Raw genomic sequence first — 17,482 nt, forward strand, 5'->3', positions numbered from 1 at the left:
AGAGGGGCGTGGCTTACATTGATTGAACTATCACTTTCACCTTGATTGAGCTGTCAAAACCCAAGCTGACTAAACTCAAACCACTCCAACTCAAATAACTAACCAGTTCTACTAAATAGCACTAGACACAATAAGATGAACTAATTCCATTGCCTTACACTGTTAAAGTCTTACTACTCAACTTGCACACCATAAAGCCCCCATGAATGGCTTTACAAGTGTCCTTTTTTTTTTTTTTTTTTTGGCTTGTTTGGCTTGTGATGACACTTCCTACTGAAACAGGAAGTTTAGAAGGTATATATTTTAAATATCTGATCGGCTATGTCACAGCCGTAAATGTGAATTACTACCTGCTAGTCAGCTGCAGGATATAATGGAGGGAAGCTCAATTTTATCTTTATATTTTCCAATTTTGTCAGCATTTGTGACCCTGGACCACAAAACCTGAGTCACAAGCAGTGGAAAACAATACATTGTATGGGTCAAAATAATCGATTTTTCTTGCCAAATATCATTAGGATAATGAGTAAAGATCCTGTTCAATGAATATAATTTTGTAAATGTTCTACCATATACCAATACTTAATTTTTGATTAGTAATATCCATTGCTAGGGACATTTGGACAACTTAAAAGGCGATTTTCTCAATATTTAGATTTTTTGCCCCCTCAGATTGAACATTTTCAACTAGTTGTATTTCAGCCAATAAACCTACATAAATGTAAAGCTTATTTATTCAGCTTTCAGATCAATCTATTGGTCCAGGGTCACATTTACAAGGCCTCAGCAAAAATGTCTTTTAATTTTGATGTAATGCAGTCTTTAACAATACACACTGACCTAATCAGAATCAAATTCTACTAAGAAAGCAATAGCAATTTGTTTACATAGTAACAGGTGATAGTAAACAACACTGTATGAGTCTTCGGTGTTTAATAAGATTGTGTTATGATTTCAAGCCTCAGCTGCAGAGATGAGGTAATAAACGACCGGGCAAAGGTCACGACCATTTGACCATAAACTTACCCAGCCTCCATTTTCCTCGATCCAGTTTTCCAGCGGCCCATTCAGGTACTCTGTCATCCAGTGTGCAATATTATCTACCTGGGACGCCATCTCCCGGTTGACGCTCTCCACACACATGGTCCCACCAAACTCGAAGAACGCGATGATCCGCCCCCAGTTCACTCCGTCTTTAAAGAGCTCTTCAGCCACAGCTATGAAGCTGCGTTGGGCTGCATTGGGGCTTAATACTATGTGGTGGGACATCTCCTCAAATTCACGCTGGTATATCCTTTCTATCTCGTCTCCAGCTTCGCGTAACGCCCGGTAAATCCTCGAATGAGTGTCTGAACGAGTGACCCGGTGCGCTAGCAGGCATTCAGAGTTGTTCCCCCCTCCGGCTGAGGGAGCCTGAAGCCTCCTGTCAGAGTTTAGAGAGTCCTCTACTCCTTTACTGACGGTGTCATCGTCCTCCCCAGAAGATTTCCAAACATATCCCCTCTTTGAAAGTTTATGATTGATGTATTTCTCCACAATATTCCGATTGTCATAGCGCATTTCGTTGGCCATCGTTATTAACCACGATAAAAACGAGCGTGAGCAGGAAAGAGTCGGTTATTCGAAGTGCATCGTAACGGAAAAACGTTCTCTCACAGAGAAAAGCTCCGAAAAATGTCACATTCACATCACGTTGATGTGAGTTCTCTCACTAAAATGGGATTTTTGAGAAAAAAGCTATTGTTTAGCATCACATTCATTGGTTATGACTCATAAAAGCGTTAATTTTTAACTTTATACCCAGAACTGTCAGCAAACCTGCACGTCCAGCGCGCTGATGTGTGGATATATTAGACGGATTGGCCGTTGCTGCAGTGCGCGGTCAGGATCCGAAAGCGCGGCGCCAGGAATGCTCGTTCACTGCTCAAACTCACTGCGCTTATATGAACCAAGAGCCCAAAAAAGAGGAGACGTCGTTGACGTTACGAGACCGAAGGAGAGAGTTAAAGCAAACGCTGTATTTCTAAATATTCCACTGACATTCGAGGTCCCAGAAAGACGGAAGAGAAAACAGCAACCAAGTCAGCGCACGAAGAAGCACTTTTGCCGTGTGTAGAATGTACAAGTAGATTTCCACGCTCTTTGGCGAGATGCGGTTTTTCCAACGCGCGGCACAGACCGTGCAGAAATGAAGCGTGCTCCGTCACCGCCGACGAGTGACATCGAGGCTGGCGCGTTCATTGAAACAACGCTAGAACGCTTTTGAAACTGAACACTGAAGATACTCTATGCTCTATGGGGGCGGTATTTCCTCTACGTCACACCATTCATTGCTTTTGGCGTAGTAGGACTCTCCAGATGAAGAGTATTTATGGTGGCGGAGTTTGTGTTTGAAGTGCACTTCTTTTCATTCCTTTTAGCTTCGTCAAAGCTTCTTTTCATTATTCCCTTAGGGGTCCATACTTCAGGCGCGTTTTTAAGTAGGGTTGTCGCATTTTGACAAATACATTTGCATTAGGGGAAGCAGGGAGTGTCGCAACACATTTTGTTCAAACTTGTGGACCTCCGTGTTTTTTTTATATAAATAGATATAATATTTCTTTCGACTGTAGTCTTCAGATACTATACATAGTGGCTTTAGATAGATAGATAGATGGACAGATTTCGTCAGACTTCATATATATAGTCATAGATAGATAGATAGATAGATAGATAGATAGATAGATAGATAGATAGATAGATAGATAGATAGATAGATAGATAGATAGATAGATAGATAGATAGATAGATAGATATTTCAGCAGCCATTTTAGTATATCTTCTCAAGGGGCAATACTATAGAAATGAAGCTTGGATATATTTTAGAGTGTGCAGCTTTTATAGCAGTATAGATTTACTGTCTTCTGAAAATAACTTAACATACAGACATTTTTTTAAAATAGCTGGCAACAAAAGTGAGCACACCCTAAGTGATAACAGCAGTATGTTGTTTAACCGTGCAAAGCCAAATGTCCTATTCATCATGTTTATGTTTTTGACTGCTTGACAGGACCATACAAAGCTGTGTATTAGAGCAGTTGAAATTAGGTGCTTTAAGTACAGTCTCTCATACTGACCACTGGATGTTCAACATGGCATCTCATGGCAAAGAACTCTCTGAGGATTTGAAAATTAGAATTGTTGCTCTCCACAAAGATGGCCAAGGCTATTAGAGGTCTAGTAACACCCTGAAACCGAGTTAAACTACAGTGGTCAGGGTCATACAGAGGTTTTCCAAGATTGGTTCCATTCGGAACAGGCCTTGCAAGGGTCGATCTGTTCTCTGCGTCAGGTGCAGAAACTGGCTTCGAAAAACAAATGCATGAGTGCTGCCAGCATTGCTTTAAATGTTGCAGAAGTATAAAGTCAGCTTGTCAGTGCTTAGACTATACGCTGCACACTGCAACAAGTCGGTTTGCATAGGCGTCGTACCAGAAGGAAGCCTTATCTGAAGCTGGCTCACAAGAAAGCCCGCAAACAGTTTGCTGAAGACAACCTGTCCAAGAGCATGAATTACTGGAACCATGTCATATAGTCTAATGAGGCTATAAGAAAAACTTGTTTGGCTCAGATGGTGTCCAGCATGTGTGAGGAGTACCAAGAAAATTGTGTCTTGCCTACAGTCAAGCATGGTGGTGGTAGCATCATGCTGCTGGTACTGCACTGTAACGAATTGCTGTAAAAATCTGTCATCTGTATCTGTCATCCCTCTGTCTGTAACTGACTGTGTCATTGTTTTGTAAAATATCTAATGTATTGTCCTTTTTGTTCTTTTCTATATTTTTAGCCACTCTTTGCATCCTGGGATGGGGAAGCATCTGGAGCTGAACTGTTCTCCTTTTTTGATCAGAAGTTTTGTTGGACTCACTTGAGGCCTTGTTGTCTGGCCGTGTTGGACTGTTCATGAAGTTGTGAAAATTCATCACTGTCTTTGTGGTATTTAGAACCATTTAATTATGACCATGTTGGTTAACTTGATGTTGGTTAAACTTTGGCTAAATATTGGTTAAACTTAAAGTTTCGCAGGGTAATATATGTTTCAAGTAAATATTTTCATGCCTAATTTATTTTGGAATTCAGAATAATACTAAATACACTGCTCTATGACATTTCTTTCATGCGAATTTGAGAGTTGTATGTTAAATAAAATTGGACCTGTTTTTCAAGATTAAGATGTGTCAAATTATTATTATATTTGTTTTTATTAACTAATAGGTGCACTGAGTTTACATACTATACAACACTATATGCAGTTAAATATTGTTTAAAGCTTATGCAGTTAATAAATTGTTTAAATTGCTAGTCATTTATATTCAGCAATCTGGAAAATAAATACTGCAAATACAGAATACACAAATTAAAGTAGTATACTGTAAAAAAAAATGATGAGTGATGGGGTGGCCAAGTATGTCTCCAGACCAGACCTGAATCCGCACCTATGTGAGAATCACTATTATGTCTAACGTCCAGCAGCTCTGTGAGGAGTGGAAGAGGACCCCAGCAACAACTGTGCAGCTCTGGGCTGCGTTTCCCAAAAGCATCGTAAGCTTAAGTTGATCGTAGCTCCATTGGTTTCAATGGGTCTACGATGTACTTAAGCTTACGATGCTTTTGGGAAACGCAGCCCTGGTCAATTCAGTGCCCAGTATGATTAAGGCAGTGCCAGATAACAATGGTGCTAACACAATATATTAACACTTTGGACAAGTTCACTTAGGGTGTACTCACTTTTGTTGTCAGCTATTTTGACAATAATGGCTGTATGTTGAGTTATTTTCAGAGGACAGTAAATCTATACTGCTATACAAGCTGCACATTGACTACTCTAAAATATATCCAAGTTTCATTTTTATAGTATTGTCCCTTGCTGAAATGTGAGGGGTGTACTCACTTTTGTGATATACTGTATACATATTATATATACCATATTATAATATTAATTTAGAAATGTATTATATTAATTTACTTGTATAAAATATAAATAAAAACATACTAATTATGGAAAAATAATTTCTGAGTAGTTAATTATAATGTATTAAACTTGACCAACCACTGAACTTGAGCAGTGTGTCTACCAAGCTATTTATGTGACCTGTAATAAAGCTTTTTAAAGCAATGAAAATGTGGAGTAAATGAGCAGATACCAGAGTATGTGAGCGGAGTGGAGCGGCAACAATTTCCCCTCCGCGCTCAGTGCATTTAATAATCGCTCCGCTCCAGCTCCGCTCCGGGTTCACAATTTCCCGCTCACGCTCCACTCCTCGCTCACTGATATCAGAAACACCGCTCCGCCTTCGCTCCGCGTCAAAAAATTCTGAAATAGTCTAATGTTTGAAATATAATGGTCCTGTTCATAACACATATTAAAAATAAAAAAAATACTTCAATAAAACAACAGGAGAGTTTGGAACACTAGTGTGCAAACTTTGTTCCTACTACCACATACCAAGCTATATAACATTGTCAGCATTAAAAGAGTATAACTACTGCTTTATGCAGTGCAAAGTTTGTAATGAAAGTAACAATACATTTTCGTCAGTTATTTTACCTATGGATCGCTGCATTTCTAACAGATTTCTGCTCATTCGAAATCGGATACCATTACATTTGTTGTAATGCATTGTCACAGCGATTGCGTGTGAATAAGTGCTGCACATGTTTAAATGAGGCTTTCAGCTGAATATATTTAGTATCTAGAAGGAACAATCTAATTCCTTGTGAACTATAATTTACCGCTCATGTCCATCCACATTATTTCTGATTTGAGTGATCCATCTCTATCAAGCTAAATATGTTTAACATGTGAATTCCTGCTTATTATGCAGTTATATTACGGACCGTTGGCATGAATTGTACTTATGATGGAGCGGTGGCGGAGCGCACTTGGAGCGAGTGAAAGCCACAACGCTCCGACTTTTCAAAAATCCACTCCTCCCTCCATTCAAAATCACACCGCTCCACTCCGCGCTCCGCTCGCACTCCGCTCCGCTCACATACTCTGGCAGATACCCACTTTCCCGTTTACACAGACCCACGCTCATAAAAAGTCATTTGAGGCAGTTGGAAAGTGATTGGATTAACCCACACACCTCAGCCAATAACACACTCTCTCACACTCTGTGCCCCAGCCAATCACGTGAACACATACTCATTTCTACGGTAGTCAGGTATCAGGTTAAATGTACCAACACACACGCTTTGTTCTCAGTACAAACAGTACCAAGCCAGAATATTGAAGCAGCTCAGAGTTTAATTCAGTGCATTTATTTAGATTCACATTGGAATATATTTTAAGGCTGTCGGCTGCACAGCATTACTGAGTTTGGAACGCCTCATTAATGCAATCCTGATACATTTTTAGTCATGAGGGCGGAATGCATTCATTTCCACTGTTTCTTTTCATAGTCCCACTTATTAGAGAATCCGTGGACTGGGTTCACTCTCATATCTATCATCCTCTGCGTCTGCTGGGCAAGAGAATCTGGAGACAAAGTGTGTGGGACATCACCGTACACTGCGAGAAAGAGAAAAAAATAGTTTGTAGAGTTCAAAAAGCTTAAGATAAAACTCTGGTAAATCATTTTTTAAAAAGTGTAAAGGAAAAAAACTGAGGTGTCGGGTGTGAAAAGCAGTTAATTGTGCAAAATCCCCTTTTATTTTTCCCATAAGTAGAACTGTCAGAAAAAAAGCTAACAATAGCACATAGTGAACAATTAAGTGTCTTAACAGAGGGCAGCCCCTGACAGCTCAGAGTCTTCTGTGGAGTTATATCCTCCAGGCAAAGAACAGGGGACACAAAAAAAAATAAACAAATTAGAGAAAACGATTGCGTCTGCACAACATGCTCAAACCCGTCTGCTAATATCAAAAATAGAGCTAATAAACATGCAAATGTACTTCTCGGTCAAAAAAAGGTTGCAGTGGAAGGTCTCAGATTATTTTGACTAAATTATAAGAATGAAGCATGGAAAACATTCGAAAATCCACTTGCTTCTATTATTATTATTATTATAAAAATGCTTCTATTTTCATTAAAAATATTATTATAAAATAGGATTATTTCTAATTGATCACATTTAAAAATTAAAATAAAAAATTCTGAATTTTCAGCATTATTACTTCAGTCCTCAGTGTAAAAGGATAAATGCTACTTTTTCACTTTTTTTTTAATAGTAAAAAAAAAAAGATGATTAAAAATTACAATTATTTATTGATGATATTGTAAAATTGAAATATATATATTTTTTTCAGAATTTCTTTAGGATCATTAATCAAGTTTTCAGTGTAAAAGAAAAAGGTTTCATTTTTATTTAATAGTTTTATATTATTAGCATAAATCTTAATTGAAAAAGATTGATTCAAAATATTATTACATTTTAAAATACATTTTTTCTAATTGAACTGAATTTGTAGCATTATTACTTCAGTCTTCAGTGTACAAGAAAAAATGCTTCTATTATCAGCATAAATGTGAATTAAAAAAGATTAATTTAAAATATTATAAAAAAAAATTAATACATTTGCTGTAATTGATCACATTTTAAAATTGAAAAATATTTTTTTCCTAAATTTCAGCATTATTACTTCAGTCTACAGTGTAAAAGAATAAAAATGCTTCTATTATGATTTTTTATTTAATAGTTTTATATTATCAGCATAAATTTGAATTGAAAAGATTATTTAAAAATATTAACATTTAAAATATTTTTTTCTAATTGATTGCATTTTAAAATTGAATAATATTTTTCCTGAATTTTCTGCATTATTACTTCAGTTTTCAGTGTAAAAGAAAAAATGCTTCTTTTATCAACATAAATCTGAATTTAAAAAGATTAATTAAAAATATTATAACAATTTAAAATACTTTTTTTTCTAATTTATCACATTTTAAAATTGAAACATTTTAGCATTCAGCATCATTACTTCAATCTTCAGTGTAAAACAATAAAAATGCTTTTATTATAATTTTTTAGCATAAATTTGAATTTAAAAATATTATTAAAATGTAAAATACATTTTTTTCTAACTGATCACATTTTAAAATTAAAAACTATTTTCCCCCTGAATTTTCAGTATTATTACTTCAGTTCTCAGTATTAAAAAATGCATCTATTACCATTTTTTATTTAACAGTTTTATAGATTAATGGAAAATATTTAATATTGATAATATTTCACATTAAATAAATATAGAATTTCCTATATTATTGCTATAATGACAGCAGCAGCACTCGACTAATTGATTTTGTTGTGCATTTTCAAAATGCAAAAATTTAGTTTACGGTTAAGTTTAAAATTTGAATCCCAGATCCCAGACTGTGTATCTGGTTTATATTATGTCATATTTTTCAAGGGCATCTCCCCTTCTGAGACGCCTCAAGGCAGATGGTTTCTGTCACACAAACACATCAGAAAGATCCAGATTTTTTTTGCCAGGTGGAGTCAGTTCACCTGCCCTGAGGTATGTGCAGGAAATTCTGTTCAGTTTTCAGGGAGTTGTGAAGCAGAGATGCCTGCAAACCCCAGAATAAGAACCTACGGTGTGACTATATCCCAGATGGCTTTCCAAAAAAATGCCTCTTTCATCACCTCTTTAAGTTCCGACAGTTGCTAAAGTCAACCTCAGACGAGTCTTAATACCCAGGCCTAATGAGTTTGAAGAATGGCGGCCCAGAGCGGAGTTTTTCAAGTCACAACATGAGCCAGACATTGTGGGAAATACCCAACGCTCAACCGACAACTGACTTTTGGACTTCTGCACCTTTCTTGCTTTGACGCCGCTACACCCCTCTTTCTCCCCCATCTCAAGGATCCTCAACAAACTTTTGTTCTCACAGTTTCTCTGTTTTCCTCCCTCCTTTCATTATTTTCCTCTACTGTATCTCTCCTGAGGTGATGTAGCATTGACTTCCTTCCTCAAAGAACTGGGGCCTCTGAGACAGAGATGGAGGAGACTCGTCTGCTTCAGACAAGAACCCGCTCACACACTTATACAAACACACAAACACACGATGCACACTCATTCTGTTTTAAACTTGTCAACTGCTTTCCATCCGTCTTGAGCACACACACAGCCTTGGAAAGCTTCTTATCATTTGTGAAGAAGTTCAGCTGGGTCTAAAGGGATTCCTAAACTGAAGCTGCGGCTCAAACGTAAATCTTTCCCCTCTTTTCCGCTTCTTCAAACCGTTGACTGCCAAACACAACCCAGTCCAATTATTTCAGCGGGAGTGTGTGCTGCAGGTAAAAAGGCCGTGCTGATTCTTCCATTTGACATGTGAAATCAGAGCGATCTGTGCTCTGAGAACTAACTGCTGGTCACGTTACAGGAGAAGGATTCAAAAAATAAAAGGCACAAAGAACAAAATCCAGAACAAAATGAACTCTAAGCGAGGTTTCGGGCCTTAAAGTGATAGTCCAGCCAAAAATGTCAATTCTGTCATCATTTACTGCCCACCGTGTTGTTCCAAATCTGTATGAGTTTCTTTCTTCCATGGAACACAAAAGATGATATTTTGAAAAACATTTTCGGGTCCCATTGACGTCCAAAAAAATACTATGGAAGTCAATGGGACACAAAAGAATATATTTTGAAAAGTCAAAACCAAAAGTTTTTGTTTGGACTCGAAACCGAAACTCGAAACAGTTTTAAGTTTAACTGACTTCCATAGTATGGACAAAAAATACTTTGGAAGACAATGGGACACAAAAGAAAATATTTTGAAAAGAATCCAAACAGTTTCAGGTTCCATTGACACCTAAAGTATGGACAAAAAAATTCTATGGAAGTCAGAAGGACATTATTATTATTATTATTATTATTTATTTTTTTTAAGAATACTGGCAACCAAACAGTTTTAGGTGCAATTGACTTCCATAGTATGGATAAAAAATACTATGGAAGTCAAGGGGACACAAAAGAAGATTTTTTTTTTTTTAAGAATACTGGCAACCAAATGGTTTTGAGTCCCATTTACTTTCATAGTATGAAAAAATACTATGGAAGTCAATGGGACACAAAAGAAAATATTTTTAATAGTATTGGCAACCAAATAGTTTCAGGTCCCATTGACATTTAAAGTATGGACAAAAAAATTCAATGGAAGTCAGAAGGAAACCATTTATTTATTTATTTATTTTTTGAAGAATACTGGCAACCAAACAGTTTTAGGTCCAATTGACTTCCATAGTATGGACAAAAATGCTATGGAAGTCACTGGGACAAAAAAAATAATATTTTGAAGAGCATTGGCAACCAAACATTTTTTGAGTCCAATTGACTTCCATAGTATTGACAAAAAATACTATAAAAGTCACTAGGACAAAACATATTTTTTTTGAAGAATATTGGCAACCAAACAGTTTCAGGTCCCACTGACCTCCAACATGTGGACAGAAAAAACTACAGAAGTAAATGAGACACAAAAGAAAATATTTTGAAGAGTACTACAGAAGTCAGTGGGACACAAAAAAGATATTTCAAAGAATTCTGGCAAACAGGTTTTAAATCCCATTGACTTTCATAGTATGAACTAAAAATACTATGGAAGTCAATGGGACACAAAAGAAAATACTTTGAAGAATACTGGCAATTAAATAGTTTTGAATCCCATTGACCTTCATAGTATGGACAAAAAATATTACGGAAGTCAATTGGACACAAAAGAAAATACTTTGAAGAATACTCGCAACCAAACAGTTTCAGGTCCCGTTGACACCTAAAGTATGGACAAAAAAAATTCTACGGAAGTCAGTGGGACAAAAAAGAAGATATTTTAAAGAATTTTGGCAGCCAGATAATTTTAATCCCATTGACTTTCATAGTATGGACTAAAAATAATCTGAAAGTAAATGAGACACAAAAGATTTATTATGAATTATTAAGATTATTTTTAATAGTATTGCAACCAAACAGTTTCAGGTCCCGTTGACACCTAAAGTATGGACAAAAAAAATTCTACGGAAGAAGAAGAATACTGGCAACCAAACAGTTTCAGGTCCAACTGACCTCCAGCGTTTGGACAGAAAAATACTACAGAAGTCAGTGGGACACAAAAAAAAGATATTCTGGCAAACAGGTTTTAAATCCCATTGACTTTCATAGTATGAACTAAAAATACTATGGAAGTCAAGAAAATACTTTGAAGAATACTGGCAATTAAATAGTTTTGAATCCCATTGACCTTCATAGTATGGACAAAAAATACTATGGAAGTCAATGGGACACAAAAGAAAATATTTTGAAGAATACTGGCAACTGAATGGTTTTGAATCTGACTGACTATGATAGTATGGACAAAAATACTTCAGTGGAAGTCAGTGGAGCCTGAAAATGTTTTCCAACATTCCTCAAACTATCTTCTTTTGTGTTCCACAGAAGACAGAAATGCATACAGGTTTGAAATGACACGAGGGTGAGTAAATGTTTTTGCATGGCCTATCCCTTTAATTTAGCAGTATCCAAAATGTTGATTTTGGATTTGATAGCTGTTTCTGATTTCAGATTGGATGAATAAATAAATCATCAACACAATTAAATCCAGCTGAATCTCACATCAAAGCAGGAGAGCGTATCGGGAATGATGAAATGCCTGAAATCCAAGCGTTTAAGCTTTCCTGCCATAATAATCTGGTAATCAAAACCCATTATCCATCATTTAGAGGATAAAAACGTATGAATATCTTCATATATAAAAACCCACCATAGACACGCTGCCACAACACCAGCAGCCCTGTGAAGCCAAGGAAGATGAAGACGCCCCCAAGGACAGTCATCCACTCTTTGGAACCTTGCCTCATCTCTGCGAATGACAGCTCATGTGTGAGTCTGTATACTGCAAAAGAAGAAGAAGAAAAAAACACCTCAGATGATCAAAATAGTAATTGTTGGATTTAGTAGCTTGCCCTGCTTGCATGCACATTTGGAAAGGAAGGAGGTTTGCAACCATTCAACTCAAACAGTTAAACAACGCTGCCATCTGGTGGGAATGAACTTTTAATACCCGAGGCTAAATGATCTGCCATTATCATTGTTATTCCCAAGATCCATGACCCATTTACTATATTAATAATTTAGCCTTGAGGGATCTTACCCAGGTAATAGAATCTATTATACATCACAAAACTGAAATAATATGAAAATATAATTAAACATAGAAAACGTACAAATATATAACATAAAATATTTAAAAATAATGATAAGGGTTGATTTGTGAATTAAGCTTCTACTGGAATTAGAAATCCTGCTGAATCCTCTCAACTTTAAAAGCAAATAACTCTAATAGCTACTCAAGAAAATTGATCAGTTTCTGCCAAGTGTTCAGTCAGCATTCAAACCCAGTAAGACCCAAAGGATCTTAATCATTTCTATTGGTAGCTGAATTGAGCAAAGTGGTCCAAAAGGCTGTTCTTCATTATTCATTCAACTATTCATATATATGAATTAAAAAACCAAACATAATATGATAGAATATCTACAGCTATGGTAAAGACAAATGTTGTTATTCAGGAGCCCTGTAAGTGAAAAACACATTCATCCACACCTAGTGTCAAAGTCTAACCTGCTCTTGTGAGTACAGTAGATTTATGACTGATTATTTTGCTTATTAAGCAGTAGATATAAAAGCTAAACGTTAGCCTGCAGATTTACAAGCAAGTTTCTCCTCCTTGGTGAGCTGGGTCCAGGATCCCTTCTCTTTCTCTTTGAGTTTCTTCTGTTCGGCGCTGAGACTTCGGACGAATGGCACATCTGGCAATGGCGTGTCCAGACGGTTGTTGTACTGAGGAATGGAGCAGTCAAGCACATCAACATCTGAGGAGAAATGCACAAGAATGACAACAATCAGAGAACTGTAATAGGTTCGAAAATAGATGTCCAAAGAGAGAGATGTGAATGACAGCTAAGAGGTCTCTATTGCCCTTGAGAGTGTTCTGTCACCGTGAGTGTGTGCAGCCCAGGCGGCAGATGAAGTTGACACCTTTCTCCAGAATCCAGACTGCAGTCCCCGCACCAGTGCACGAGAGGCCAGCATCTAAAAAACAATGCCAACATGCAGGGATGCCGCTAAGGGGGGGGAAGTTAGGACAATTCTAAGGGCCCACGCCCTTTAGGGGCCCCCAGAGATCAGCTTTAGTATGGTAGGGGGGGCCCAACCTCATATTTTGTCATAGGGCCCAAAATTGTGAGCGGCGCCCCTGCCAACATGTATTGGTTGGACTCATGGACAACTCAAGAAAGTCACACAGGGATCAGAATGACAAAACTGGGTCTCAAAATCTATAGAGAAGTGACTTTCTGCACTCTGGCAAGTTTTTACCATAGTACTGTTGTTACAGTGGAGCACTGATTATATCAGATATGACCTAATTGTCTCAAACAACTGCATTCCATACTAGTTTAGAACTTTAATAGTTTCTGTGTTGGGAACAGAAGAAGATATTTTGAAGAATGTTTGGAACCAAATAGTTGACTGTAGCCACTGACTTCTCCGTGTTTTTCTTGTGTTGTGGGTTTCGTGAAAACAGAGAGAATGTTAACGCACAATTTATGCGATTAAAGAGTTTAATTTCATCAAGGCCGAGAAAAGAACACAACGCGGAAGACAACAGGTGGCTAAATGCCATTATTATAGCTGTTTTCCATGTTCATGGAGTAAATATTTTTACACAGCTTTTTAAAAATGCCAGGTAGCCGATGTTTTGTATGCGTTTGGCCAATTAGCGTACACTTACGTCACTGGTAATTCCTATAGAACTGTTTTAGAGCCAATTTAGTTCCCCCAAACAGAGTTCTGGAAACTAAATAGTTCCTCCAGTGCAAACCCACCAAAAAGCAGGAACTTCCGCCAATAGTTGTAGGAACCATTAAAAGTTTCCTCTGGTGCGAAAGCCCCTGATGGCCACTCTTTCAACTGTTTGGTTCCGAACATTTTTCAAAAACCTTCTTTTATGCAGAAACTTTAAAGTAACATTTCATCCAAAATGAAATGTTTGTCATCATTTACTTGCTCTAATGTCATTCCAAACCTGTGCTTTTCTTTCTTCTGAGGAAGTCAGAAGAATGTTAGTAACCAAACAGGTATGGTTCCTTTTGACTTCCAGTGTATTTTCTTTTTGTCAATACCATTTCATCAAAGGAAGTCAATGGGAACTGAAACAAGGGTTACTATTCTTCAAAATATCTTCTTTTAACATTCATTTACATACAAGAAATTGCACTTTTACAGATTCTGCTACAAATTGCTGCCTTTCTAAAAAGCTATTCAAGGCTGCATTTATTTAATTAAAAATACATTAAAAACAGTAACACTGTGTCTACACTCACAAAATACTATCCACCTTTTTCCTGAATGCGGAATCTCATTCGCCTCATAACAGAAATATGGTTTGTATTTCCGGTCTCTGGTGTTTCTATTCAAAGTAAGGCATAAGTTAACATTTTTATGTTTAGTTATATTTAAAATGTTTCCGTTTTATTAATTCAGTCGATCTTTTTATCCGTTTTAACATAGATTTCTATAGAGAGCGGAACATAAGAGCATCCAAACGGAAGCTAAAATACAAAATGACTGGAAAAGTGGTCAAAACCCCTCTAAAACCAGCCTGCTGACCATCTATGACCAGCTAAAACCAGGCTGTTGACCAGTTAAAACCTGCCAACCAGCTTAGGCTGGTTTTAGCTGTTTTTCACATAGTTTAAACAGCCCTACACGCGATGCCGCGACACGTTATAAAAAAAAGTATCTTAATTGGACTTTTTCTCCTAACTAATTAATAGGGGTTATGCGCAACAGGCTTCCGTTTTCTGCTAAACAGGTCTCGTTGCTTCCGGTTCACGCGTTTTGCATATGCCTGTTTAAATATGAACATGATTTACTCAAGATTCCTTCAAAGTAGACACTAAAAATGATCATAAACAATGTCCATTACATATGTGGATTGATATATAAAAGTTTTTAATTTTTATTCTTTTCACTAACATTTATATATAAATATCGAATGAAACGTCCACAATAAACAGCTGGCTTGTTTAACTGATTACCTTAAAAATCCGTCGATATCGCCATTATTTATTACGGCTATTAACACGTTCTCCGACAAGCGGAAGCAACGAGACCTGTTTAGCAGAAAACGGAAGCCTGTTGCGCATAACCCCTATTTCAGTTTTGCCGCGATGGCGACACCCGAAAATTCTATTTTAGAAACGGTTTCTATTTCTGCGATGTCGCGGCAGAAAAAGCATGACAATCATAATCTCAGGTACTGATTATGTGCTTACTCAATGTTAAAAGCGTCGTGAGTTTGAATATCACATTGTGTGGTATTTAAAGCCATACTTAAATAAATAATCGATAATTGAAATTAGCAAACATAAAACTGCGAACTCAATACGAACCAACCAGTTTTCCATGGCAAAGATGGTATCAGTCACTTATGTATAGTTTTTTATAATGTTAGAAAGGTTTAATATTTATGAATTAGATCACAAACTTGTCCATTTCGTTGGGAGCGCAGTGCGGTTCTCGCTTCAAAATGGATGTGATATTTGAGTGATTTTGACACGGTGTAATATTGTGAAATATTATTACAATGTAAAATAACAATTTTCTATTTGAATACATTTTAAAATGTAATTCATTCATGTGATGCAAAGTTGAAACAGATTTGGTGGTCAAGAAACATTTCTTATTATTATGAATGTTGAAAACACTAGGTGCTACTTTTTTTTTTTTGAAGAAACCATTATCATTTTTTCAGGATTCTTTGACTGAAATAAAATAAAATGAAATAAATGCAAAAGTTTTTACTGCCACTTCTAATCAATTTAATGCAAAATATTACTCCCCTAAAATTTTAATTTTAATAATTCCCTAATTTTTCCAAATTTTTCATCACAGGGAGTCCTGTTCAGAGACTACAACCAGAGTTACTATGGGCTGCCCACCACTCTGAATGACAGCATGAGTGACTGACTGGACAACCTTCGCTTGTGATGCCCATGATATGCAGTGAAAGTATCCAGGTCCCAGAACACACAGCCAGTGACCTTGAATGTAGCTTTTGCTTGGAGCGGGTCTCCAAGACTAATGAATGCAAATGGAAAAACGTGAAATGACGCTGCCCATGGCATTGATGTTCAACACAGAGATTAAAGAGACAGCGGCATGCTTATGACTGTGGAAATACATAAAAGATCACATTTCATCCTCCTGCACCTGCCACATATGATTGTTTTAAATATAAACGAGCAGGTATTGAACTAGAGAGGAAGAAGTGGACTATGTGCTTTCTGTCACGTAGTGTGGTGGAATATTCTGCAGCCGCTAAAATTACTTCACGGGGGGCGTGACATCAACATCAAGCAAAGTGAAACAATACAAATCTAAATATAAAGTCATCACGCGGGCATTCTTTTAATATTTGCAAACGACAATGGAATAAATGATGGCATGATGGAATAAAGATCAATTAATCATACATACTCCGAGAGATTAATATAATTTTATAAAGTAATTCGATGGCATTAATTATTCGTCTACTTATATCAAGTTCAAAATATTACAAATAGGCAACACAATTATTTTAGACACATTTCACTTTATCCAAAAAGCGAACTATTTTAAAAAAATAAAATATAATCAAATAAATACATTTGAATATAAATGCGCAGTCCACTTAAGGAAATAATTTGCATGCTCTCATTCAAGAGGAACTTTCTTCTAAACTTGAAGTGTCTAGTTAATCTCACATCTGGAATCAAACGTTTGCAAAATAGCATCACTGAGTATTTATAGTCTATTTAATATTTTCTATTTATTTAGTACTCAATACCACATGCATATTGAATTTACCTTGCGATATGAAGGTCTGAGCTTGTCGATAAGAAGTTGCCTACGTGCTCGGTCTTTATGGTTTCATGGATCAGTTAGAAGCGAGTGGATTGTGAGTCAGGTGTCTATAGCTATCAGCCAAATGAACCAATAAGCGCAAGGCAGGAACCAGCTCGCCAGAGGCGCACGGAGCGCGCTCCAAACGCTTGAGGGGCCGTTTAAGATTAAGCTACAGGTTGATTCTGACTGACACGATTTTTTTCTTGGAGAGAGGCTTGCATTTAATCAACAATGCCTGAATGGTGTTTCTACTCCCATCCAGAAATGTCAGACAGGTTTAGGTAATCTCCACATATTCTTTTGACATCTGTTTAGGCTATATGTTGCGTTACTTATAGGGAAAGAACAATAATTTAACCCTATATAGCCTGCAATTTGCTTCGTGATGGCCTCATAATCAAAACTTCTGCTCTCTGACTGATAGTTACATTTAGACGACGCTAAGCAACTTAGCTACTTTTGATAGTTTATAGTTTTTTCCCACCTTCAGGATCGGTAGACGTGCATTTTATGTAATAAGTAGTCTGCTATATTGTTATAAATATCTCATTGATT

General features: G+C 36.7%; 2 protein-coding genes across 2 annotated transcripts in view; both read right to left on the reverse strand.

Moving 5' to 3' along the window:
• Positions 1-2,244, reverse strand: part of bcl2a (BCL2 apoptosis regulator a) — a 77,594-nt gene extending 75,350 nt beyond the window's left edge. Inside the window, exon 1 of the mRNA XM_073830779.1 lies at positions 1,027-2,244. Within this exon, the coding sequence (XP_073686880.1) occupies positions 1,027-1,572 (546 nt within the window). The 5' untranslated portion in view covers positions 1,573-2,244. The remainder of the gene's footprint in view (positions 1-1,026) is intronic.
• Positions 2,245-6,271: 4,027 nt separating this feature from the next.
• Positions 6,272-17,015, reverse strand: cox4i1l (cytochrome c oxidase subunit 4I1, like). The gene is made up of 5 exons (XM_073831159.1): positions 16,889-17,015; positions 12,976-13,069; positions 12,688-12,849; positions 11,741-11,872; positions 6,272-6,553 (listed from the first exon to the last, which is right to left on the reverse strand). The coding sequence occupies exons 2-5, from the start codon at positions 13,067-13,069 to the stop codon at positions 6,420-6,422; spliced, it is 522 nt and encodes a 173-aa protein (XP_073687260.1). The 5' UTR covers positions 16,889-17,015; the 3' UTR covers positions 6,272-6,419.
• Positions 17,016-17,482: the final 467 nt, after the last annotated feature.

This window comes from Garra rufa, chromosome 24 (genome assembly GCF_049309525.1).
Source record: "Garra rufa chromosome 24, GarRuf1.0, whole genome shotgun sequence".
In the NCBI taxonomy this organism is placed as follows: Eukaryota; Metazoa; Chordata; class Actinopteri; order Cypriniformes; family Cyprinidae; genus Garra; species Garra rufa.

Excerpts from the sequence above, each read along its gene's own strand:
- cox4i1l (XM_073831159.1), bottom strand. The coding sequence starts at position 13,069 with ATGCTGGCCTCTCGTGCACTGGTGCGGGGACTGCAGTCTGGATTCTGG. Across the intron at positions 12,850-12,975 it reads CTGGGCTGCACACACTCACG|ATGTTGATGTGCTTGACTGC; the intron begins GTGACAGAACAC and ends ATTTCTCCTCAG. Across the intron at positions 11,873-12,687 it reads CAAGGAGGAGAAACTTGCTT|TATACAGACTCACACATGAG; the intron begins GTAAATCTGCAG and ends CTTCTTTTGCAG.